The sequence below is a fragment of the Lepisosteus platostomus genome, chromosome 4 (assembly GCF_059453375.1).
Source record: "Lepisosteus platostomus isolate fLepPlt1 chromosome 4, fLepPlt1.hap1, whole genome shotgun sequence".
In the NCBI taxonomy this organism is placed as follows: domain Eukaryota; kingdom Metazoa; phylum Chordata; class Actinopteri; order Semionotiformes; family Lepisosteidae; genus Lepisosteus; species Lepisosteus platostomus.
The window spans coordinates 67,988,022-68,014,900 of NC_142614.1; the positions used below are offsets into that span (position 1 = coordinate 67,988,022).

Here is a 26,879-nt window from a genome sequence, read left to right on the forward strand (position 1 = left end):
CGTGTCCCACGTCAGGCGCCAGGTCCTCCACGTTGGAGGTTGGAGTTTGGGCACAAGGCTAACAACCCTTTCCTGTAAAAAACTAATGTTACAGTAACAGCAACAGGATGTGGCTACCCCTGCATGCCAAATGCATGACGGGCAAACATCCATTCATCCATCATGGCATATCATTACGTAATTTACAGTTTACGTTTTTTAAAACCTATTGATGAATGTGGTTTTGAGCAGGCGTGAGGTGGGTCCAAAACTTGTATTTTTTTATTTTGACCAGGGAAAATCCCTGCTCACAAGCAGCACCGCTGAATGGCAGAGTAAGGAACAGCCGCAGAAGCGTGCTAGTGTTAACTCAGTCATACACAGAAGAGGCAGGCAGATTTTGTCCTGATTTAAACGCATCAATCCCCTCAAAACGGGCATCTGTATGAACAGTAAAAAAGAGGCTTATTAAAAAAGAGGATTATTTAAGTATGTCACTGAGCATCTGATGGCTAAAAATGTGCATGTGAATGTGGGATCAGAAATCAAGTCTGGTTCACACTTCATCAATTAAAACTCTCCAGACATGAACTTCTGCATCCTCATGTTAAGCTACTTCTTTCTGGTCCTTGCCATTCCTTGCAGGTGAACCTGACTTGAGCTTGACTCATTTATTAGCTAAACCAGAATCCTGACAGCTCTCCCTCAAATTATGAAAGCAGTGATGCTGTTATGAGTGACAGATAGACACATGGTGTTGATAGATATGTGCAAACTGTGGGAATACAATAGTCGGCCAAGCAGAGAACACAGACCGAAGAGAAAATCACTGTAGTAGAACTGGAGCGAGTTATTTCTAGGTAACTCACTTTTTAGGGGAAGTGTCGTTTGCAGGCGTTGTAAATGAATTATATCAATTTATTTCAGTGGGGATTTGATATTTCCATGAAAACTTGTTCACTGGCAGGTGGCAGAGCAGTTGGAGGCCGAGAAACGAGAGGGGCAGCTCAAAGCAGACCTGATTTTGAAGCAGCACCAAGAACGGTAACACCTGTCAGTGTGCTTGTGGAGTGAATAATGATAGTTGATATGAAGTGATGAGAAAAAACTCCATCCACCTTGGAAGACACAACACATAGTGAAGATCAAGACTCTGTGGCCATATGTTAAGTGTGTTTTTCCATGTTTAACCTACCTTGCTGTTTTCGTCATGATTTTTTCAAGCACTTTAATAATCAGACAGGCAGCACTACCAGTTGTGCTTGGAATCTCAAGTTCATTCAGATTTTCTCTTTGGAGAAAATGGGCCCCAAACATATCAGTTGCTGTTTTCAGTGGGTTCGTCTTTTTTTCCCCAGAATGGAGCAGCTCATTCTCAGCCATGAACAGGAGGTGGCAGCATTGTCTGAGAAGCTGGGTAGTGCTCGCTGTCACGCCACAAGCATCCAGAGGCAAATGGACATTGTACAGTAAGCAGAGGCACTTCTTCCTGATCACTGATTGTCCTATTGGATGTTGTGAGGAGCAGCAAGGCTCAAATCTGGGACTCCTTCCATGCTTTAATACACCGTAACTCCATAGAAAGCAGTTAAAATCTTGACCGATTTACCAAGACTTGCTTTTATTAAGTCTAAAAAACCTAAAGAAGACCTAGGCAGGCAATGTAACCAATCTGAGTTCTTATTGCTAGTAATTAACTGTTGTATGAATTCTGCTGTTGCCAATGCAGGACAGTAGTCCTGAACATGCCTCCTGTGTTCCTTCTAGAGAGCAGGCTGCAAACCAGAGCACGATGTACCTCCGTCAGGTCACTGACCTGGAGTCCACAGTCTCCCACCTGCGCTCCGAGCTGCGGGAAGCCAAAAGGATGTATGAAGACAAGGTTTGTTTACGGCCCCCCGGAACACAAAACGCAGATCAGTCAGTCGTGCAGACTAATTGTGCGTGGCAACAAAAGAGACCACAAAACGTGAACATCGGCTGCTGATACTGCTAAACCAACTCAACACAGTGGGTTGACCTGAAACTCTGTGGGTGGTTTACAGCAGAAGCATAAGTATTGATCTTCGGGATTGACTGGTACCAAATGCTGATATTGGGGATAACTCTACCAGTATCGACTCCTGTTGTCATTTATGAAAATGCTGCTTTAGTTCAGGACCCATACTATGAGATTTTGCGGACGTTGTGAATAAGTCCACCACTTCACAGTAGCAGATTGTTACACAAACAATAGTTTGTCTGTGTGTGTGCCTTTTCTGTGTCTCTTAAATATTTGCAGAGCAGACTGAAAACTGCTGGTGGGAGAACTAACTTTTCTGTTGCCTGCATTTCGGTTCTCCAGAATGGGCGAAGTTGAAAACAAAAGAGCAAGTCTACCTCTGTTACTGCACTTGAATCACCTTTTGCCCTGCGACAATTTCTTTGTTCGTTTGCTATTAACAGAAAATGCTGTGCCACCACATGTAAATATGATTTACTAAAAAGTGATGGACGTTTTGAAATATGATTGTGTTGCATTATATAACATTGCTGGATCCTGGTGTTGAGGTGGTGATGTGCGTCTCATTTTCTCCTGATGCACCTGGAAAACTTAATTTCCTCAAACTTCTTATTTTTAAGTAAACGTTTATGCCTTTAAAAGTCAAGAACACAGTCCTTGACACACTGTGTTTGGAGAAGACCAAACAAAGTTAAACTTGCTTTTTACTGTAAAGGTTGTGATCCTCACACTTGTTTGGTTATGTGCCTGCTGTGATCTCTAGTCTGCAACTGAGGCCATCAGACACATTGACATTAGGACTATACAGAGGATAGAACACACTAAATGTCTCTGGCAAACAATCTGAAGCATACAACCTTCTCTGCTCCATTTCTTTAATTTAGTGTGTAGTGTTTTCTAGTTCAGTGTTTTCCCAAAATATATATTATGTGCGTCACGGTGGCACAGTGTTTAGCATTGCTGTCTCGCAGTGCTGAGGCCCTGGATTCAATTCCTGGGGTGCTCTCTGCGGGGAATGTGAATTTTGCATGGGTTTCCTCCCACAATCTAAACTGGCAGCTTAGTTGGCTTCTGGGAAAATTGGCTCTCCTGTGAGTGTGTGTGTGTGTGTGTGTACCCTGCGATGGAGTGGAGTCCCGTCCAGGGTGTATCCTGTTGTGCTCCCATTGCCTGCTGGGATAGGCTCCGAATCCCCCCACCCCACCACCAACCCTGAGTTGGAGGAAGTGGTTGGAAAATGGGTGGACGGACAATGTATGTTATAAAATCGGTCGAAAAATTTGTTCGCAAGGGAGCTTTCGTAAAAACGCTTGACGAAGAGCTTGTATACCTGTCACATTTAAATGGAAGCCAGAGTCATCCGTGAAATTGGGCTTGTATGTGATCTACTTAAATTCTACACAGAATCAAGTGACAAAAGAATGATACTAATATGGAAGTGCGAACAGAAGCCTGTTTAACCATCGTAGATCACGTGAGGGAGTCCCTCTTCTCCCAGAGATAGAAGGAGAAAGATGGTGTCATGTAAGAATGCAGCTGAAACTGTGAGACCGAGGAATGTGACACTGATCGTGGTGGGCGGTGGTCTGGCAGGAAGGGATTGGCTGGAGCCCAGCCCTGGCCAGCGGATCCCAATGGGATAGGTTTTCTGGACTGCGCGTGCTGCGCGGAGTGATCAACACATGCTTGTCTACAATTATTCATTATCTGGACGAGTGGCTTGCTTGTATTTTTAGTTTTGCACAGCCTTTGCCCTGCAGCGTCCTTTATGCTCATCTCTACCATTCTGAAAAGGGGGATAGAGGAATGCCAAAAATAATACTCTTGGGGGGGAAAATATACGTGTGGAAATGAAAGCTGTACTTAATAGTTAGAAAAGATTATCTTTACCTTGTGTTTTTTTTTTGTCTTTACACACCTTTACAGCTGCTGCTATACCCTGTCTGTTGGTAAAATGGATTAAGTTTGAAGTTTGTAAGTTAGACTTCAACATCTAGGTGCCGCAGCTGGAGAATCGGTTTTATCTTTAATGATCCAAAAGCTTACATCTCAGAATTTAGAGATCTGAAATTAAAAGTCCCACCTTGCAAAATATAAACTGTTATGGTGTGATGTGGAGTCATCTGTAAAGTTTACACAAAGATGTCACTTTTCTCCTGACAGCAGCTACCAGCTGTCCTTTTGATGAATGATCAATGTTTCCTCCATTATTTTTTATGTATTTTTCAGGCTGGTCAAAAGTAATTTGCAAAGGCATGCATTTAATACTGTAAACAAGGAAAGATTTTGTTGGTATGTTTCCCAATGGTTCTCATGTATCTGAATACAGCTATAGACTGCAACAAATGCTTTAAAAACAAGTGAATGGCGGGTCTCGTTTTCCATGGCAGATGATGTGTGTGTATGTACTGTATCCATCGTAATGCACTTTGCCTGCCTGTGATCTCGGTGATGGTGTTGTGACCTCTGACATGCCCCGCGGCAGGTGGAGAGCCTGGAGAAGAAATTGATTTTGGCTTGCTCGGAGGCCGAGGCTGCCCAGTGTGAAAGAGATCAATACAGCCAGGAGTCTGGGGACCTCGATTCACAGCTCTGTCAGCTGATGGTGCGTGGATCTCCTTGTTCATGTAGTTCCTTACTCCTTCGCCGCGCTGGGGAGGCTTGTGAATTACATCGCCTGGTCCCATGTTTCCTTCAGAGCCCTGTTCTGTGTGCTTCAAACCCCACTGCTGATAAAATCTAAATGCAGCTCACACTCTGTTCACAGCATGTCTCCCTCATTTTAGCACATGAGAATAATAATACAAACCAGGAAATGCAAACAAGTGATAACGACTCTGGAGAATACTTTTTTTTTAATGCAGATCCTTTAAATTTGAATTTGGATTTTTTAAGGATTTAAAAACATTCCTTAAATGTTGTGGTTAAGCGTGCGCAGGCGATGACGTGGGTGTTAACTTTGCAGGCTAACTTACACAAGGCCCAGGAGGAGCTGAACCTGGAGAGGGAGCAGAACAAGCGTCTGTGGGACCGCGACAGGGGGAACAGCATCGCCATCGACAGCCTGCGGCGGGAGCTGGACGAGAGGAGCATGGAGGTGCAGCGTCTGGAGGCCTTAGTCAAGTCTCTGAAGGAGGAGTGCCGGGTGCAGGTGGAACGCCAGGTGAGTTCAGCCTGTGGTCACCTCCGTTTTACTTAATGCTGCTCTGTGGGCTAATTAAACCTGTTAATTTGATTTTGGCTCAAATTGAGTGATAAATCGCATTCAGGGAGCTCACTGAGAGAATAGAGGTGCAGTATTTGGTCAGTATTTGGCAGTATTTGAGGAGTGCCGGGTGCAGGTGGAACGCCAGGTGAGTTCAGCCTGTGGTCGCCTCTTTTGCTTAACTAAACCTGCTAATTTTATTTGGCTCAGATTGAATATGACTCTGAATATGTAATGAAGAATGGGGTAATATTTAACAACATGCTTTTTAAACTTCTTCTCTTGTCCACGTTTGAAAACCTGTTAATTTGATTGGGCTCAAATTGAGTGATAAATCACATTCAGGGAGCTCACTGAGAAAATAGAGGTGCAGTATTTGGTCTCTGAAGAGGAGTGCTGGTGCAGGTGGAACGCCAGGTGAGTTCAGCCTGTGGTCGCCTCTTTTGCTTAACTAAACCTGTTCATTTTATTTGGCTCAGGTTGAATATGACTCGGAATATGTAATGAAGAATGGGGTAATATTTAACAACATGCTTTTTAAACTTCTTGTCCACGTTTGAAAACCCACCTTGTGTGAATACTGTTCATTTCCTTGGGGTTTTTTTTTTTTTCCCCAAACAGCTGAAAGCAGAACAGGGTAAGAATGAGAAGACGGAGGAGGCGGCCAACCTGTGCAAAGAACTGGAGGTCACCAAGGACCTGCTGCGCCAGGCCGGGGAGGAACTGAAGAGTGACAGGGCAGTGCTGGAGGAGCGGGCCAGGGCGCTGGGGGAGACCGAGCTGGACAGGAAGAAGCTGCAGCTGCTGCTGGCGGAAAGGGAGGGGGAGCTGCAGCGGAGCAGGGCCCGGCTGGAGGGGACCGTGGCCAGCCTGCGGGCTTCGCAGGCGGAGGCGGAGGCCCTGAGGCTGAAGCTGGGCGAGAGGGAGACGATGGTGGACATGCTGCGGCAGCAGATGGAGAGCGTCACGCAGATAGCCGGCCAGCACAGCCGCAACACGGAGACCCTGCACAGCGAGAGGGTGCAGCTGCTCAACGAGCTCAACGGACACAAACTGGACATCCAGCAGCTGAAGGTCGGGGCTTGTCAGGGCTGATCATTTTTTAGGTTTCCGTGGAGTATTGAGTAGATTTGGTCCATGTGTGTAGATACTCATAAGGCTCGTAGTTGTGCATTTCCAGCTTTCATAAATAAAACAGTAGTGCAACACGCTACAGGCAATCAGTTCGGTTGTAGTGGGTAGATTCTTTTCAGAGATTGTTAAAAAAGGCAGTTGAGTTGTAGGTCGCAGCAAAAAGAAAAGAATATAGAGTAGGATTTTGGAAAAGGATGCATATCACCATAGGCTCATAACTTTAAAACTCTTCTTCCCAGCATGCCAGTTAGATTTGGACCACGTTTGATTTGTTTACAATTCTGTACCACGAGGACAGCCAGCTGCTGACGCCACAAAGGTTCAGGAATGTACTGCGTTTTCTAAAAACGCCTGTAGCTTGAAAAACAGTTATTTGCTTCTTTGGTGAGCAAGCCAAGAAGGGAGGTGGCCTTGAAGGCACAACAGTTTGAAGCCCTTTGAGCCGTGCGTGTTGCGGAGGTGACAGAGCTGTCGTTTTGTGCTCTCTGGGGAGCAGGCTGTCTGTGCGAAGAGGGACCATAGGCTGAGTGAACTGGAGCAGGAGCAGGTGCAGCTGCTGAGTGTGCTGTCAGAGAAGGCCTGCTGTATGAAAGAGCTCACACTGGAGAAGCAGCAGCTCACTGCAGACCTGGAGGTGCAGCGCATACAGCTGGTCAGCCTCACAGGTACGGATGTCTGCATTGTCTCCCCTGTTATCCACTAATAGACATTAATGCCCTCCCACACTGTCTCTCACACTCCTTGCACATTCACAGTGACTGTTCCTGATCACTGTCACTCACAGATAGTGCTAAATTGCCGTCTGCACTTTTCCCCACACTGTCCACTATTACACACATTACTGTCTGCACTTTCCCTTACTGTCCACTAATACACACATTACTGTCTGCACTTTCCCTTACTGTCCACTAATACACACATTACTGTCTGCACTTTCCCTTACTGTCCACTAATACACACAGTACTGTCTGCACTTTCCCTTACTGTCCACTAATACACACAGTACTGTCTGCACTTTTCCCTACTGTCCACTAATACACACATTACTGTCTGCACTTTCCCCTTCTGTCCACTAATACACACATTACTGTCTGCACTTTCCCTTACTGTCCACTATTACACACAGTACTGTCTGCACTTTCCCTTACTGTCCACTAATACACACAGTACTGTCTGCACTTTTCCCTACTGTCCACTAATACACACATTACTGTCTGCACTTTTCCCTACTGTCCACTATTACACACATTACTGTCTGCACTTTTCCCTACTGTCCACTAATACACACAGTACTGTCTGCACTTTCCCTTACTGTCCACTAATACACACAGTACTGTCTGCACTTTTCCCTACTGTCCACTATTACACACATTACTGTCTGCACTTTCCCTTACTGTCCACTATTACACACATTACTGTCTGCACTTTCCCTTACTGTCCACTAATACACACATTACTGTCTGCACTTTCCCCTTCTGTCCACTAATACACACAGTACTGTCTGCACTTTCCCGTACTGTCCACTAATACACACAGTACTGTCTGCACTTTCCCCTTCTGTCCACTAATACACACAGTACTGTCTGCACTTTTCCCTACTGTCCACTATTACACACATTACTGTCTGCACTTTCCCTTACTGTCCACTATTACACACATTACTGTCTGCACTTTCCCTTACTGTCCACTAATACACACAGTACTGTCTGCACTTTCCCCTACTGTCCACTAATACACACAGTACTGTCTGCACTTTCCCTTACTGTCCACTAATACACACATTACTGTCTGCACTTTCCCGTACTGTCCACTAATACACACAGTACTGTCTGCACTTTCCCTTACTGTCCACTAATACACACATTACTGTCTGCACTTTCCCTTACTGTCCACTAATACACACATTACTGTCTGCACTTTCCCTTACTGTCCACTAATACACACAGTACTGTCTGCACTTTTCCCTACTGTCCACTAATACACACAGTGCTCTCTGCACTTTCCCTTACTGTCCACTATTACACACATTACTGTCTGCACTTTCCCTTACTGTCCACTAATACACACATTACTGTCTGCACTTTCCCTTACTGTCCACTAATACACACATTACTGTCTGCACTTTCCCTTACTGTCCACTAATACACACAGTACTGTCTGCACTTTTCCCTACTGTCCACTAATACACACAGTGCTCTCTGCACTTTCCCTTACTGTCCACTAATACACACATTACTGTCTGCACTTTCCCTTACTGTCCACTAATACACACATTACTGTCTGCACTTTCCCTTACTGTCCACTAATACACACAGTACTGTCTGCACTTTCCCTTACTGTCCACTAATACACACAGTACTGTCTGCACTTTCCCTTACTGTCCACTAATACACACATTACTGTCTGCACTTTCCCCTTCTGTCCACTAATACACACAGTACTGTCTGCACTTTTCCCTACTGTCCACTAATACACACATTACTGTCTGCACTTTCCCTTACTGTCCACTAATACACACAGTACTGTCTGCACTTTCCCTTACTGTCCACTAATACACACAGTGCTCTCTGCACTTTCCCCTACTGTCCACTATTACACACATTACTGTCTGCACTTTCCCTTACTGTCCACTAATACACACAGTACTGTCTGCACTTTCCCTTACTGTCCACTAATACACACATTACTGTCTGCACTTTCCCTTACTGTCCACTAATACACACATTACTGTCTGCACTTTCCCTTACTGTCCACTAATACACACAGTGCTCTCTGCACTTTCCCCTACTGTCCACTATTACACACAGTGCTTTCTGCACTTTCCCCCACACATTCCACTCACACACAGTGCTGTGTGGTCTATCCCCCACACAGTCCACTCACACACAGTCCTGTCTGCTCTGTGCCTTGCACTGTGAACTAACACAGTGCTATGTGAACTGTCACCAGTCCATGCAGTAATAGCCAGTACTGCACTGTGAACACAGTCCCCACTAACATTTGTATAATTCCTCACGCATTAATTGTAATTGAGTGCTACATTTAAATATTCTTAATTATTATGTGTAATAATTTGAGTTTTTCATTGAAGAAAAACATACTGTATCCAAAACAATTTGTTGGCCTTGTATGTATTTCTCTCAAGCCTATTTTCTAATTAAAGAAAAGGTTACGAAAGACTGTTGGAAAGATCAGCGTAATTTATCTGAACAACAGTTGTAGGCAATAACATCATTTCCTTCCTCTGAAACCTGCACAATCCTGCTTCTCAATTAAAGCAAAAGTCATGTGTTCTATCATGAGCTGCTTCTCTTCTCTCAATATCGTTCCTTAAGCAATACACTGTCAGAAGGAACAAGATATACTGTATAACTCCTCAAGATCCTTGTACTGTGCTAGTACTGTGTTCCTACTAGGCGCAAGTACAGTATGATGCTAAATGTAATTTAGTTGTGCAGTGAGACCTGCATTATTGTCTTACACTTCTAAGACGTTCTTTTTACAGTTTTGCAGTTCTTTTTAATTTTAAATCTTAAAATTAAGAGCCAGAAAAAAGTATTGCATTGATAGCCCTCCGTGATATTGCTCTGGAGACAAAAATCTTTGACTGGTCCACAAAGAAAATATTTTCTATATATTTAAGTATTTTAAGCTGTTTTCTGGAGCTAATGATTGTCTTACTCTGGAAAAACATATGTCCTTGCTTATATTAAACCATTGCTAAAGAGGGCACAGATGCTGATGGACAATGAAATATATGAGAAACAGCAGAAGACATATTTCCCACATAAAAATGAGTTTTTAATTTTGGACAAATTCTTGAAACATTTCATAAAGAATTCCTGGTGGCAATGAATCAGGAATAAAGTATTTAATGCCTGTGGGAAGGCTGATATGTGAATTGAGGGATACTCTGAAATTCTTATTTAAATTACAGTCTGATTTAGATGACTGTAGGACCAGGTTTACACATGACAGATATTCGTGTACTTTCGAAATACAGTACAGTATGTCCGTGATTTGGTAATGAAACTTTTTTCGGGGGGGGAATTGTGACGTATCACGTCAGCGCCCTGTGCTGAAGAGATGAAGTAGTGGCCTGTGCTTCCTTCCAGAGGAGCATGAGTCCCTGAAGAAGACCTTCAGCAGTAAGAGTGAGGAAATGGAGAACATGGCGGCTAAGCTGAAAGCCCAGCTGCTAGCCACCAGGAGCGACTTGCAGCAGACCACAAACACCCTCAGGGCCCTGGAAGGGGCTGATGGCCACGGTACGTCCCTCCGAGGAGCTCTTGCACAGTGCCTGCGGTGCGGCTCACACTTCTTCTCACTGTTCAGCCATTTTCCGAGAACACACACAGCAGATGTGCCGTCAGTCTGTCTGTTATTAAAAGGGACACACAGGTTGAAAAGTGTGCGTGTTTGGGCTTGTTTTAGGGCCTGCTTACTTGCTTGTATAAATCTTTTTTGATCATGGAAAATGTGTTCACAATGTTTTTTTTTTTTATCTTGAGCTGTCTGCATCCAGCTAGATTTCTGTCCAATTTGTGATTTTGTCTTATTGGGTATTCTGTTTTTCCCCCACTGTCTCTTGAGGTTCAGTACTGAATCTTATATAGTAAATATACAGTTCTATACATACAGTAGTAATTCATACTGTACCTTAATGTGTATGCAGCTGAGTGATCCCTAACTGCTCTGTCACTGCAGGCCTCAGTGACAGCTCTCCTGGTCTTGTGCCAGCATCAGGTCATGCTTTGGCTTCTATTCTGGTTTACAGTACATACAGTACTTATCTGTCCTTTTTTAGCTGTGGCCTCTCTGCCCCACACTGGTAAAGGTCAGTGGTGAGAGAAGTCATATGCAAGCATGAAGACGGTTTATTAATAGCCTGCTCTCCAGACTCGTTTCAGCTTTCCCACCAAACTGCAGACATACCCAAAAGATTTATTATTGCATGCCAGCCGGGAAAAAAAGATACCTTTCGTTTATTGAGAAGAAAAATGTGGGACATTCTGATAATGGAGGATGTTTGTATCTGGTGCTGTTTTTGGTTATTGGTTTCCAATGCGGCCTTTCCAATCACACCCCTTCTCCAGACCTTAACTTAGAATGAGTTGTCTTTCAAGGAACAGGTGGACAGAACGTTATCCTTTCTCTCAAATTAATGGTTCATTGAGTATTCATTTGTCATATCTTTCAGACAAACCAAAAATCTAAAAAAAATGTCTTTTCACAACTTTTGGATTACATGATATGTAATATCTCAGGCCATTCTAGTCCATCTCTCTTATTAAATAAAAATATTTAGATTATATTTATATGATATATATATATAATTTGGTAGCCCAGTTTGGTATCCCATGGCGCTACTGCAGACTTTGATCATGCATTTTACCTTGAGTAAAATACACTGTTGAAATTCCACCGCAGTGAGAGAGCAGGTATCGCCCCTTGTGGGATTCCTTTGTCAAAGTTCCTTGGCTAGCGTCTGTCAGTGATGTGTGCTGTCCTGGCCCATTTTCACAGGAATGAAAGTTGCTATGGGGATGCAGAGGCAGATCACAGCCAAACGGGGTCAGATTGATGCCCTGCAGAGCAGGATCCACTTCCTGGAGGAGACCCTGGAGAACTTGGCCCAGGTAAGGTGTGAGACTGGCAGTGTGAAAAATGGCAGATGGCTCTGACGATGGCACCGTTGGGAGGAAAGAACGTACAGCCCTCACCTCACCCATGCTGGTAGAACAGTGGCAGCTGTAAAGACAAGTTGATTGGCGGCTCACCGTACAAATGGGAGCACAGAAATGAAAAAGTGGCCGTTCCCAATTTTCCCTTAAAGTGAGAGGGCATTTTCATTTTTTTGTACATCTGAGCAGATCTTAGTTTAATGGGCTGGGTTAATAGCGAATGACATTCAGAAACATGTTTTATGAATAGGGGGTTACGGAAATGGAGAAAATCAGAAAATAAGCAGAGCAATCAGTAAGTAAAATAAATCATCATAACCCTCAATTTGTACATTATTTTGCCAAGAAAATACCTAAGATGATGGTATAATTAGAGACACATGAGTTCTCTGGAACAGCTTTGGTAAAAAGTAATAATTCAGGCACACTTGGTTAAACAAGTGTTTATTAACAGTGACAGTACACACACACTAAATGACACACAAAGGCTACAAAGGCTAAAAGTGCCTTCTAGATAAAGTGAGATAAAGATAAAGTGCCTTCTAGACTAAATAGAATACAACTAATACAACCTGTGGTTAAATCTCTCGCTGTAAACACTGATTCCACAAAATGGGAACCTACTGTATCTCCGAATTCTACAAATGCACCCACTAATTGTAATTGAGGGATTCTTTAGACAGGAAATCAGCCACAGATAAGCAAGCTCTCTTAACGAGGTTTGAGTATTTACCACTAATCTGGTCTTCCTAGGTGATCTGGAATAAGGAGCTCTCACACTCTCTTTCTTGTCTCTTCCTATACTCTTGACTCTGCTTTGCCATCCTCTTACATGGTGTCTTTCCGAACTGTTGATTGACACTTAATCGTTTATCCTGAACGTTATTTACTCAGCTAAACTACGGTAAATGTTTTGATTGCTTTGATCACCGAATCTTGATCCCCTACATTTCAGTCAAACATCTGTTTGTTTTGAAGCTTGACACGAAGAGGTGTTACCCATTATATCTAGATTCTTAGGACACTTCAGTAGTTACCTACAGCTGTAACAATATGGTTTGAATAAAATACATAACATAGGATCTTGTGTATCCTATACACAAGGATACATGAGAATACAGTCCCATGTATAGTTCAGATCAAAGTACAGGAGCACATGAAGAGACGGGTGTAAATATCATTGGAAATGCAAACATCCCTGTGTTCAAACACGTATCCATTCTGCTATGATTTTTTTGTGCCTCATTATCCTCTGACATTCTGTTTCCTCTGCGTGAGGGGAAAGTATTTTTGTTGCATCTTTGTTCAGAGTGTGATTGCAATATCTTGCTGCATTCACCACCAAGACTTTCACACGCAGGAGAAACGCTACCAGGCGTCAGAAAGCAGGCGTCTGTCCCAGGACCTGGCAGCAGTGACTTCGGAGAAGAACAGACTGGTGACAGAGGTGGAGACCCTGAGGTCCCTCGAGAGGGAGCTGAAGGACAAAGTCACCAAACTGGAGGCGGCTCTGGACACGGTAGCCGAAATCTCGCCCTGGACTCGACACTTTCACAATTCACAACATGAATGGTCACTTGCTTTGTTAAGCGCCTCGGGGTAACCTTGTTGTGAAAGGGGCTATATACAAATAAATTGAATTGAATTGAACTTGAGTTCTACAGCAACAAGCATGTGGTAATCCTGTTTCCATGATCTCGCCCCATGACGTTCCGTACTCCTGCAAATAAAAAAATCACCCAATCCCTCATACCCAGCAAAACTTATTTTTTAAAATGTATTTATGCCTCAAAAAGAGGTTCAGTTCACTTCACGGGCCTTGCTAACTTTGTCTCTCGCAGCTCTCCGAGAGATTTTCCGAATGCCAAGATTTAGTCCAGCGACAGGAACAAGAGGTCACGCGCCTGAAGCTTCAGTACGCTCTGGATGTGAAGGTACCAGGGCGTCCGGTTTCCTCTCTACGCTACGATTCCGTTGGGGATCGTAAGAATTAAACCCGATGAGCCCTTAAAAAACGCCTTCAGCGCATTTGCGAATCGCGTCGCTGTCTTTCCCCGATGTTGATCTGGTGACTGTTTTCTGCAATCGATCCACTTGACATAAAGGAGCTCCAGGGACCAAACTTCAGAGCCGCTGGCGGTCAGCAGAGGCCCCCGTCCCACAGCTGCCCCTTTCCAGCCCCCCAGCAGAGCTCCGGGCACCTCCCTGCGGTACGTCTGGGGCTCAGGGAACATTACCGCTTTCAACTGTGTAAGACCTGAGATCACACATCAAATCTCCTTATTATTATGTCGCTTGGGATGTCATTTCAGTTGTATATCTGGAATCCCTTTGTCATATTATGTGCTTTTGGAGAAAGGCGCACTGACTTAGTGACCTTCAATCAAGAGGGCCTGTTTCACAGGGAGCTTGATTGATGATCACATTTGGGAATGTTCATTTCAGGTTTTTGTCCGTCACTACCTGAGCATGCTTAATGATCACTGTGACGGCGTTTTCCTATCACATCTACAGTACGTAACATCTCTTCCAAGTTAACAAAATCTAAACATTGGTGCACGAGAGCAAACCATTTTCACCCCTTCACATCGGTGTCCTTGGATGGGGCTCCTAACGCATCTAAAATACACTGCGTCTTTATCGTTTCACGTGCAGCCCAAGAGCACAGTCCTTCAGGAGAACCCCACCCAGGAGCTGAAGGCTCTGGTGAAGGAGCTGAGGAGTGTGATTGAAGACGACATCAGCCCCTCTGCCCTTGGCAGGAGGAGGAAGTGTGAGCCAGAACGACCACGCACCCCAGCACTGTAAGAGTTTCCCTAGCCTTACAGCTCTTCTCTGGTAATTCTTGTGTCATCCCACAGTACAGCAGTAAATTCCTTTTTTCCACAACGCATAAAATGATGGTTTACAATTGAATTCACAGCTGTTTAAGAGGGTTTGTATTGGTGGTACATCATTTTGTCAACAGTTATTCATAATGTCAAACAAAGGGATAGATGACATAAAAGCAATGTCTGCCTAAGACATTTTCTCTTCTGTTTTCATAGAAAAACTAAGTACTTTCATAAGTGACATGAGATGGTGCCTGTCTTGTAGGAGTGAGGTGACGAAAGACAACAGTACCAACAGCACACTGAATAGAGATAGCATAAGCAGCAGGTAAGAGGCTGTCTCAACCAGAGCGGATACTGTCCTGTAATTTGTTAAGGATTTGACCGTGAACCATGTAATATACAACAGAAACACAGCAACTAGTATCACAAAATAGACAGAGGCATTTGACCTTTTTAGGCAGTTAGAGTACTTCAGCTTAATTCTGTGAGCAAAACCACAGTTATTACTGCAGATGATCGCGCTGACGGGGATAAGCACTTTCAGAAGTTTATCTATAAAATATTCTCTTAGTCTAGGTCCTTATGCATTGTTACTCCATACTTTCAGGCTTAAAAAAAAACCTTAGGTGTGAGCTTTTCTTGACCACTTCTTGGAGCTGCCATTTTGAAGCTAGTAAATTTCACGGTAGCTCGTTGAATGGCAAGTGTAAAAGAAATGCACCAGACGTGAACCTGAAGATGGCTTTTTGAGCTTGAATTGTGGCTTATGGGCTGCTGACGTATCTGTGCCAGTCGTGCAGTGCTGTGGCTTCAGAAACCCATCTGCAAGTTTGTCGCTCCCATGAATGTGTGGCTTGCTTTGCCTAACCACGGCTGCTTTTCAGTCCACGTCTCCCATGCTGCTTGCCACCTTCATTGTGGTCTGTGCCTCATGTGCTCCCTGCAGGGAGCCACTAACGTTACACACTGCCGATCTCCACGAAGGAAATCTGCCCAGCTCCCTGGCTTCCCAGGGTAAGTGTTACAGCTCAGGTGCTCGGCATGCTTGGCACTGCTTCTCTGTTTCCTTTTTGCACAAAAAAACAACAACGAATCTCTCTTATGTGTGCTGTGTTTTCTGGTAGGTAATTTTGAATCTAAAAGATGCCCCCTGTGTGTTATAAATACTACCATGTAGTTTCACCTTGTATTTCCATCGGCCACGCTTAATAGCTGCTCCAGAGGGGAAACACCTTCCGAAACGAATCGGCAATGTGGAGCCAAGTGTAGTATTCTGAATTCTGGATTTGTATTGGAAAAGTTGTGGGTTCAAATCCCAGCTGAGACATTGGTGTTGTACTTCACTTAAATTGCTCCAGTAAAACACCCAGCTGTGTAAAAGGGTCAGACGTCAGACAGTAATGAGTCATAATTAGAATCTTCAGTGTGCGTTAGAAGGAACCCTGATAAGAAAACCTTATTGAAATTTGCCAGTTTTCAACACAAAAATGAAGTGGTCTTGTTTCCGTTTCATATTGATGGTGTGACTCGCATTAGAGAATGCACAAAACTATAAATTATGGTAGACTTTCCCTTTTTTTAGTGGATCTCACCTATGTCATTTGTTTTAGTGTGCGTTACGGAATTTGTTTAACCCTGATAAAAACGGGCTGGCGCCGGCCCTGTTGACCGCAGGGTTTGAGCTGTCCCTCCTGTCCGCCACTCCGCGCTACACCTCCTCACCGCGGGGCCGGCCCTCGGACCGCCGCTCGCCAGTGCACTCCCTGCTCACCACCCCGGCCCCGGTCCCCCGGCCACAGACAGAGAAGAGCCAGGAGCCCCCCTTCCCCGCCGACAGGATGGGTATGTCATCCCTGAGGTCTCGGAAGAGCAAAAGAAAGCTGGCAAACAAGAGGAGGCCGTTCGACCCCTCTAGCCCGTGTGGTAGTGAGTACTGTAGATATCTGAGCTGTTTTTGAAAGACAGCAAGTCGACTTCATGGCTTTGTACAGTATCTTGTTCCAGTACTCACACAACCCTGTGGGTAGAGAAGTGCCTCCTGTTCTCAGTTTTAACTGAGTAGTTTCCATTCGTGCCCTCTGGTTCATGTTTCACTGTTCATTCTGAATAAATCCGCTCAGTCACTCAGTAGTCTGCTCCAGCCAAGAGTCAAAAGGATCACTTCCGTCTGCCTGGCAGTGCAGAATCTTCTCTGAAGGCCCAGACTGTATCTGGAATATCACCTGGATCTGCCCCATAAAAGCTCCTGACGGAGGCTTACAAAATTCTGCACCAAGTGTTCTGTGGGAAAAAAATAAATTATTTTGCATGAGGTACATTAAATGGATTTGTGAGAAAGGTATTCACAAGTCACCCATAGCTCAGCTTTCGACAAATCTTGTGAATTTCTAAAAGTGGAGCACTAAATTAATTATTAAATAGGTTTTTATGAAAAATAGTTTAGTACCATACCTCAGTTTTAAGAATTAACCTTAACACGTTTCATGTACAAAAGACATTTTCCCCTGAAGTTTGACTTCAGTGTTTGATAGATCTTGATAGAGCTAAAACCATGCTGTAAGAGTCCCAGAAACACTGACGCAATTTTAGAGTTCAGCCATCAGTTATCAGTTGTCCCTGGAGCGAGAGCTGCGTGTCTCTCTGTGCTGTAGTCTCAGGCTTGCACAGCGCTGAAGCGTCTGTAAAATCATGTCTTTGGCTGGAATTGCATGCTGACCTGGATGCTTTGACCTGTCCACTCCCTTCCACCTTATTATGATCTCTCCTATCCTCCTGTACCCACAACCACTGTACTCCTACACCACCACACACACATATAAGCCAAAATTGTACTGTCCCCTCGATAGCCCTGTAAAATTGTAACAGGCATAATAATATTTAATATTAATTAACCATACTACTTTTAACCACACTATTTTTTTGCACTGTTCCAAGAATTACCTTGCACTGTTTTTGTCATGTTAAATTTTCTCTGTTTGCGGAATTTTGCACAGTTTTCGATTACTTGATTACATGTTATTTATGTTATGTTATTACATGTTACTATTATTGCTATTGTGTAACTGTCTATTGTCTTATCTTCTGTCCTATTTATATACTGCACCTGAGTGACTAATGAGAAACACTTTTCATTATACTATGCACCTGTGTAAGTTTAATGACAATAAAGTTGAATTGAATTGAATTGAATGCTTTCCTTGCTAGCGGCGAGCGAGCAGATGAAAAAGACGGGGCAGACGTGCAGGAAGCTGCAGGGAAGACTCGACAGCCTTCAGAGCCTGGTGGAGGACCTGCAGATGAAGAACCAAGGTACAGACCGCAGGCCTCCTTCAGGTTCTACAGTATTTCTCTTTGCACATACTTAGGCTGCAGCCATTGTTTTCATTTTCCCCATTTTATCAGCCAACAAAAAAACGAACAAAGAGGCCCACCCCTGAAGATGTTTCTTCTTTCTTTTTTACTTTTCAGCCTGGAATTAACCTCTTCTTCCCACTGTAACCTTTTCTAATACAGGGACATATCGCTCTCCAGGCGTGCTGTGAACTGGAGATGATGTGGAGCTGGTTATTAGTAAATACTTAAAACGTGTGGACTTGATGAAATGGGATACATAAACCTAACGAAGTAGGCTGAAGCCATGAATGTTTAAATGAAATGAATGTTTTCATTCATTTCATTCATGAATGAAATGAATGAATGTAAAAATCTTTCTTTCAAAAATAGGATTGCATCACTTTTTGGGTAACTTCAATATGCCCAGATGGGCCTGATTTCCTAAGACTGACTTGGCCTTTTGACAGAGATTAAGCGGAATAATCACTGTTCAGCATAATTAAAAGGGCTGCATCATGGGACTTTCACTAAATATACTCTAATTGATCCTGCCACTGCAGATTCCAGAGGAATGCTTTTTATTCAGTACTGCAGAAATAGGTTCCATTTTTGTCATCTTTCTTTCACAAAAGATAAAGGACAGTAGAGAAGGCCTGTAGTTCCTGTCGCCTCGGACACACGAGAGATCATGGATTTGACGTTCAGGTTTCATATATAGAAGTGCCATGGTTGAAATCAGACCATATATGTCGTAAGTGAATAACAAAATTAAAAGCTGTTTCAGTACACAGTTGAGCCTGGCACTTGGCACCAAAAAAACTACGATTGTAATGGAGTTAAAACGCATGAAAACAAATCGGCAAAGAGAGAATTGTGATTTTAAATTCAGATGCATACAGAGGAACTGTACTGGTCAACCCTGCTATTAGGAGAGAAGCCTCTCCTTTCTGGTTTTTTATAATCCCCCAGAACCACCGGGGGTGCTTTGATCTCTCTCACTTGTGGCCTTAAAAACAGCTCGAAACAGCTGCTTACCTTCTGTCACCTCTAAAGGTCTGCACACAATGTAGAGATAAATCATTCACAGGAATGACACAGAACTGCCAACAGTCAGTGCCTGAGCTGCTAACCTGACATGTTCATAGATATATAGGCAAACATGAATGTGACCCTTTATATCTTTCATATGACTTTAAAGAATTACGTCTCAAATTTTCATTGATGGAGTGCACAATTACTATGTATAATGTATAGTACTTGGTTACTCATTCAGGTGGGTAGCTGCATCAGCATGCACAGGCTACCAAGGAACAAGTAATGGGTTTGTTCCATGCTGAAAAGAGAAGAAAGAAAACAACGTTTGGGCCGTGGAGCCTTCTTCAGGTGTGTGTTGACACACATGGAATAAACCTATTACTTGTTCCTTTGTTAATAATGCCAGCTTTTATTGTACTGAGAATAACCCAAAATTGTTTTGTGTAAACCAAATCACTTTTCAGTACATAAATGTTAGACTTCAATACTTCTGTTTACAGAAAATTACCTTTTAAAACTAACTGCATCTCATCTTGCGAGAAGGACAGGTTTCTTATTTCCTCTAGCTGCAGGACATATCAAACAATTCTACCTTAGGTTTTAAAGAGTAACTCCATTAACAGTTGTAAAACTGATCAGAACCTGCTCAGTACTTCTCAACCTAAAATTACTCAAATCTCCATATCAATGTATCTGAGCTTTATGTGTTTTACTCATTTTGAGTTTTGAATTGAAAAACTCAAAAGTAACCATCTGATTACAATCCATGGGAAGGAGAAACTTTTCCTCATGTTTTAACTGTTGACCACTGAAGCAGCACTGGCCTTTAACCATTAGAGATTTATAGAGAAAGAAAGTTAAATACCAGTAATCGCTTTGGTCACAGATTTCATGAAGAGGGGAAAAGGAGGGTACAGGTTATTTAATTATACTTAAGTATGGCACCAGTCATCCTCAAAAAATGGTTGTTTCTAAATCCAAAACTACCTCCTATGTTCTCATTCAATTTACAGAAATGTCTACGATGATCAAAAGCCAAGAAAAGAGGATGAAGAAAGTCAAGGACAGAGACGAGCTCTTCAGTTAATTTGGATTACCTGTTCTTTTAATGATTTATGTGCTGCATCCAAATAAAATCTGGTTATTTATCAGAATAGAAGGTGTGTGGTCATCATGTAAAAAAAAAAAGTCCTGTTTTTGTCTCTTGTTCTCATATCTTGTGGTATCATCTGTACAGTTTACATATACAGTAGCACTTTGAACATGACTAGTAACTAAATGCTGAATTTGATATGAAGAGATCTCCAGTAAATCTATTTTTTATTAGATCAGACCATAAGGAGAATTGCATACAATGTTGAAATGAAGTTTTATTTATTTTACTCTTTGGTACAGACATACAAAGCTTGTTTTATACGTTTAAAATAAAGAGTTGCTTTCCTCTCCCCCCAAAGTGTCAAATCTGATCACTTTAATGCCTATACGTACTTCACTGCAAGCTGGAACGATGCAGCTCATTGACAGCTGGCCAACAGTCTAAACAGGGTTTTACTCATCATCACACCTAGTACTGATACAAAGTACAGTTGGGATGCCTAAAACCACAAAAATAGCAGAAGTCAACTGAGAATGGTAATGTACTTCTGCCCATTCAAAGAACATTAACTGGACTACTCAGGCGTCCAGCAATTTTGAGTGAAGCTGCATTATTATATTAAAGACAAACCCTCAGACAGTTCTCTTAATTCAACACCGGTTGATGTCACATATGTTTATTAGTACCATGAAGATTGAGGTCTTTCATCCAATATTACAAAAAATAATTAATATTAATGAAATCACCAGGGCAATTAACATCTTTGCTATTAAGACTTGATGATTTTAAATGGCAACATGACCGATTCCATTCATTTCCTATGACTGGATGAGATTCTCCTGTTTCAGCTCATCCCTTTCATTCTGAAGCCAGATTAAAAGATTAAAGCCTGCGCCAGTCATGAAGGTTGACCAATTAAAAAAAAAACACTCCGGGTGAGGCAAAATGATTGCACAATCTAAACTTTTAAATACCCTAACAAAGTAATCATATTTACAACACACTGTTACTCAGGATGACTCAGAACAAGAAACGTTACACTAGATACCAGTTTTGTGAAACCTTTATAGCTCTGGGTCAGTTAAATATAAAAAAAAGTTTGATTTCTCAAAGCAATATCAAATTCTTGTTAATTCGCATCAGAGGTTCAGAAGAACCCCTAGTTGATAAAATGAATAACAGCTCAGTCCTTAGCTTTTACAAGAGTGGTCTATATACATTTATAAAACAAAGGGGAAAATGTTCAAAATTAGATAAAACTACTCTACATTAACCAAAGGAATATGCCAACTTAAGTAATTAAAATTTGTTTTGTGACATAACCGAGAGAAAATGAGTCTTCTCATTTTTAAGAGAGGTGGGTCTCTGATCAACACAAAGATTTTGGAGACACAGTGATATTGCAAAACGGCTTCTGGCTCCAGGTCTTTATGGCCCCAGTACCTGCTGTTCTTTTCTCTTCCAGCCAAGTATATGATTAACCGATAACGGCTTTCAATTCTGGAACTGCTAGACTTAACTTGCATAGATTAAAAAATAATAAAAGCTTCCATCAGATTAGTTCAATTAAAACTAAACAACCAACACTCCACCTGGAATTGAAAAGCAGCAGACACCCTTCACCAGTTTACACTGGGGTCCACATGCCTACTGCAGCTCTGGCCCTGGAGATCCACAGTCTTCCCATCTCTTTTAATCCGTCCAACTTCTGAATGACTTAATTAGATCCATCAGTTCCTTAAATCAGGAGAGGAGGTGTTAACCTGCTTTGCAAACCTCTGCTCATTGGCCATTTAGGGCTTACTATAAAACACGCTGCCTGTAGCTCTCCAGGACCAGACCCCTGGTTTGAATAAGGGGAATGTAAGGACTCTCATGGTACTTTAAACTCTTTTTAGCATTAGGGTTTAAGTAGCTTAGCCAAGCTAGTTGCAGTTTTAGATTATACTGCCCTTCATTACAGAGATCACATGGAACACTCCCCCCATCCTTAGATCACAAGAATATCTACACTTATTTCACCCCTGCCGTTTAGCAGAACAGAAAAAGGTCACAAATATTGCCAGCAAAGGTTCACTTCTCCACTCTGGTAATGACTGTTTCACAAATGCTACATCACAACACCACAAGAAATAAAATACATCTTCAGTTCAAATGCTGGGTTGAACTAAAGCTATTATCCATTATTCCATTGCGGCCATACCCTAGCAGCTTACATCTGCCTCAAGAAAAAAAAAGAAAAGAAATAAACCTCCAGCCTAATGCAACTTTAATGCCCAACTCAATATGATAGTGAAAGCTTTCAAGGCAACAGCTACACGACCCTGTTCGTGCTAACGGGAATACCGCCTGCTCAAAGGTAGCCCCACCACTTGTGCGCATGAACCTCCCGGCCAGTGTCGAGCTGCCTGTTGGAGCACTCCTCCCAGCGACAGATCTTCCCATCTTCCACCAGCACGAACTTCCACTCCACTTCGCAATCCGCCGGGAGCGCGATGGAGTCGCCCCAGAAGCCTTCCTTGTCCTGGCTCAGCGGCACGTAGCGCCCCCAGCTGCCCAGCCCCTCGTGGCTCCCCGTGACGGCCAGCAGCTGGGAGGGGGAGCGGGTGATGTAGTGCACCCGGAAGCTGACCCCCACGCTCTGCGGCATGGGGGGCACGGCGGCCACCTTCTTGCCGACGGGATCCGACTCCGGCAGGCCGGGGGCCCGGGATTCGTCCGCCGGGTTCTCGGCGAGCTGGGGGGGTTCCGAGCCGGCGTTCTGCCACGCGGCGGGCCCGTCCGGATCCACTTCGTCGCGAGCCTCGCGGCCCTCGGTCCCGTCCAGCCACTCGTTGTCGTTCATCGTCGCCTCCATGATGCTGATTTCCGTCTTCCCGCAGCCCGGCTCCGGCTTGGGGCTCCCGTCCACGCCCTTCTTCCCCGGAGCCGGGGACTGGCTCGGATACTCGCCGGGGTCGGGCGTGGAGCTGGAACGGCACGCGTCGGTGGGGAGCTGGTCCGCTTCATCGGCTGCTGGAGCGCGGGGGCGAGCCCCTCGGACGATCGCAGCGCCGGAGGGGACGTCTGGAAACGCTTCCCCTGCCCTGGATCCTGCAACGCAGTTGTCCTGGGACACAGACACCCGGCCTCCATGTCTCTTTGGCTGATCTGGAACAGAAACACGTACAGTAGGTGCCGTCAGACGGACGGCGGTGATGATGATGATGAGATTTGGAGGATACCACAATGCCTCATTTCAGGTGGGGGGTACACAACGGTGGTGGAGGGGAGTCCCCATGAGCTGTAAAACACTCCGATTGAAGTGTCCAGAAAAGACCTACCCAAGTGTAAGGAATCATTTATCCTCTTTATCCACTGCCTGAAACTCACAGTAACTAAGGCACAGCTGGCCAATCCTGATCATCTCTCAGCTTGGCTGTTAAACTAAACCAGCAGTTTACTTAACTCGACCAGTTTAACTAATCCCACTGGCCTTTCAGGGCTGAAACGTTGGAAACTTTCCGGAAAAATATTCATTACCTTGTCTAAACCAAGGTAATGTCCATCTAATTAACTGTGGATAATTCATAAACTACCAAGCATTCTTCAGCACTTTCATGATTTTTGCATTAGATAGATAAAAAGATACTTTATTAGGTTTCTATGAACACAACCCCTCCACACACACACAGTGGTTCTCCACAAAAGCAGCTCAATTATATTTTAAATCACTCGTTTAATTTCAGCTTTTAGCAAACAGACTGAAACTTAAGAAATAAAACAATCCAAAAGCCTTCTGAAAAATGCAATAACATACAATATCACCCGACTTCTCCAGCCAGATGGCCTGCCCGCGTTTCCTCCCAACTCCGACTGGTTTTTAGATTTAGGTTAGTAAGCCCTTTGCGCGCACACACACACAAAACCTTCAGCCTCGCCCTTCTTTCAGTACCGCTCCGAGCCACAGCTCCAGTGCATCACCAAGCTGCTGTCTGACCCCCCTCTCAGCTCCTGGAGGGACCCGGGACTTCACTGCCCCGAAGACACTCCCTCAATGCGCTGAACAGGTCTTTAAGCGTTTCTGCAACATTTTAAATGACCGTTCACCAGTGTTATTGTCGATATCCGTTCCATTAGAAAAAGTCGCAGACCCGTCAAATTTGGGTTTCCAGACTCTTTATAAGGATGTGCGGTTATATAAAGACAAATGCTGAAGGCTTTCAAAGAATGCTGAGGAAATAAACCCAATGTAAACATTTTGCACAGTTTTTCCCGCGATTCGAAAAAATAAAACTGCACCGTAAAAAAAAAACACACATGGGAAGCGTCGACAGCGCCGTTATCGATCTAGGGGCTATCTGAAACCTACTGTATGCCTATACTGTAACGAAAAGTTACATCTGTCTGATAACGTCTTGCAGCCCGTCACCAGTGATCTGAACTGGAAACGCTTGAAGTCGCATTACGTTTACGAAACGCAGTTTGTTCGCAGAAGGAAACTGGGGTCGTTCACCCTTCCGAGTTCAACCTTTGAAACGCCACACAGATCCTGAATGTAAAACGTATTTTTTTTTCCCCCCAAAAAACGTGAATGAATGGCGAACGTTTCCAACTCGTCTACGTTGACGTGGTGTTATGAAGTGAGAGTGTGGGTTACCCACACCAGTTGGGCGGTTTATTCTATACGGTGCAGGTGAATGAAATACGGATTAATCCGGAGATTTTACATTCCTCCAAATGCTACGGTAGTTCCCGATCCAGCAATCATAAAAATACATTTTTACGAAGCCGAAGGTCCATGGTGAAATCTAATTTATAGTAGAACTATTGAGAAACGATCACAAAATGCTACTCAACCTTTCCTTTTTGGAAGTACTACGTAGTATGTCTTCCCCCCCCTCACAACGAAGAAGATTGAGCACTGACGTTTTCGTTAATATAACAGCTCCTGCAACCTACAGTACGAGACAACGCGTTCATCGGGGGTAAACTGACCTCCCAACTCGAATATGCACAATCGCAAATCGCCTTTTCCTTAAAGAGTAGCAGGTGCGAACTGCAAAGCCAGCGCGTCCCTCTGCGTGAATGCACATCTCGGAAGACCGCGGTTCCTCCGAAATTACTGCGTCCATTTTTACCTGTTGACTCCGGCTCGCATCGACTGTCTTCTTCCCTCTCGGCTTTCACTCTCCCCTTCCCCTCATCTTCCTCCTCGGCCGCTCCGTGTCCGGTTTCTTTCCGTCTCCGGCCGGCCAGACTTCTGTAAACAATGAATAAAGCCCACACAGACAGCATTACAATAATCCCCCAAACCAAGGATGGCTCGTACCCTCCAATCATGTCCCCAAAAGAACTAATCTCAGGTCAATCTACGGCTGCTGGGGTGCTTTTCTTGAAGCTGATTACTGGGACATCTACAGCTCGGTGGCCAGCGTTAATAGGCTGAATTCACTCCCCCTGTCCTCCCGTCTAATCCGCCTGTCGGCGCACGTCTCTTCAGACCCCTGCTGCGGCGCAGCTAAAGCGCACCGCAATCAGGTGTTTCCCCCAGCAATTGGCTAATTCACGGCGGGCCGGCTGGCTCACGAATGGCGTGCAGGGAAGAGACAATCCACAGGCAGGGGCAGGCGTGAGAATTTAGAAGCGCACGATTGTGTACAAGACACGCTTTTACGCGTGAACTGTATTCTGACGATAACGGGGAAATAAAATGGACCTTCTGAATTAAAACCTGCTCACTTGCAAACAGGGCAGGGTCGCTGGCCTCTTGACCATCGTGCGTCAGCAAGAGACACGGGGACATTTATTCGAAGTTCACAGATAAATAAGACAAAAACCGTGGGCCATTTCAACGTTTATATTGGTGTGTATTAAATCACTGGATGCAGTCACTTAATTCGGCAGATATCGTATGTTAAAATATTCTCTGCACACGCCGTTTTTATGAATTACCAGGATTGATCGATATTTATTAGAGTAGTATAAGAATCGTAGTAGTATTCCATAACACCTGGGGTGCAATCAGGCTTGGTATTTTGTAGGATGGTTGAACTATACTTGAAGAGATACGGAAAATGTTGTTTGGGCTTTATTACCATTACATAAGTAAAACCCTCGATAGCTATACTCCCTCCACTGACAAAGTCGCAAAAAAAATATTAAAATGCCGAAACCTAGTAAAGCTGGGTTTGTCACCTCGCTAGAACAAGAGTTTTTCAATTTGCAGAAACAATACGTCTCACGCAGTGAAGCTGGTTGCTGGGCAGCGGCCCCGGGCTATATTTACTTTAGATATTCATATAATGGTCAGTGTTTAAGTCAGAGTTAGATGGTTTTTGTTTGCCTCTTCTGTGTCTGTATCCCTCCCCTGTCAACGTATCCCATCCTCCTCCGCGCAAACTGTACAGCAGACGACAGTCCTCACAGTTCGTCCAAAAACCCCTCAATTACCACACGGGCAGAGGCCATGGGTTAAATTTAAATTCAAAGAGCTTTCTTGACATGCCCGATGCCAAAGCTGAAACCATTAACACCACATTTACAGACATTTACAGAACAAACATATTACTGAACATTAACAGACCAGACAAAACGT

General features: G+C 43.8%; 2 protein-coding genes across 6 annotated transcripts in view; one reads left to right on the forward strand and one right to left on the reverse strand.

The window, feature by feature from the left end:
- LOC148673666 (coiled-coil domain-containing protein 158-like) overlaps positions 1-20,365 on the forward strand; it is a 28,750-nt gene extending 8,385 nt beyond the window's left edge. For 2 of the 5 annotated variants that reach the window (XM_088630406.1, XM_088630404.1), the window contains exons 8-25: positions 947-1,023; positions 1,338-1,448; positions 1,747-1,861; positions 4,467-4,586; positions 4,947-5,144; positions 5,808-6,260; positions 6,817-6,985; positions 10,436-10,588; positions 11,847-11,959; positions 13,365-13,523; positions 13,846-13,938; positions 14,110-14,214; positions 14,660-14,808; positions 15,101-15,163; positions 15,785-15,852; positions 16,513-16,680; positions 18,043-18,147; positions 20,220-20,365. In XM_088630406.1, the coding sequence (XP_088486532.1) occupies positions 947-1,023; positions 1,338-1,448; positions 1,747-1,861; positions 4,467-4,586; positions 4,947-5,144; positions 5,808-6,260; positions 6,817-6,985; positions 10,436-10,588; positions 11,847-11,959; positions 13,365-13,523; positions 13,846-13,938; positions 14,110-14,214; positions 14,660-14,808; positions 15,101-15,163; positions 15,785-15,852; positions 16,513-16,680; positions 18,043-18,147; positions 20,220-20,293 (2,493 nt within the window). In that variant the 3' untranslated portion in view covers positions 20,294-20,365. Of the gene's footprint in view, positions 1-946; positions 1,024-1,337; positions 1,449-1,746; positions 1,862-4,466; positions 4,587-4,946; positions 5,145-5,807; positions 6,261-6,816; positions 6,986-10,435; positions 10,589-11,846; positions 11,960-13,364; positions 13,524-13,845; positions 13,939-14,109; positions 14,215-14,659; positions 14,809-15,051; positions 15,164-15,784; positions 15,853-16,512; positions 16,681-18,042; positions 18,148-20,219 lie in introns of those variants that run through there. The other 3 variants (XM_088630405.1, XM_088630407.1, XM_088630408.1) reach the window with 3 other exon arrangements.
- Positions 20,366-20,563: 198 nt separating this feature from the next.
- Positions 20,564-25,910, reverse strand: stbd1 (starch binding domain 1). The gene is made up of 2 exons (XM_088630409.1): positions 25,423-25,910; positions 20,564-23,452 (listed from the first exon to the last, which is right to left on the reverse strand). Exons 1-2 carry the CDS (start codon positions 25,622-25,624, stop codon positions 22,656-22,658), a joined length of 999 nt encoding a protein of 332 aa, XP_088486535.1. The 5' UTR covers positions 25,625-25,910; the 3' UTR covers positions 20,564-22,655.
- Positions 25,911-26,879: the final 969 nt, after the last annotated feature.

Excerpts from the sequence above, each read along its gene's own strand:
- stbd1 (XM_088630409.1), bottom strand. The coding sequence starts at position 25,624 with ATGATTGGAGGGTACGAGCCATCCTTGGTTTGGGGGATTATTGTAATG. Across the intron at positions 23,453-25,422 it reads ATGCGAGCCGGAGTCAACAG|ATCAGCCAAAGAGACATGGA; the intron begins GTAAAAATGGAC and ends TTTCTGTTCCAG.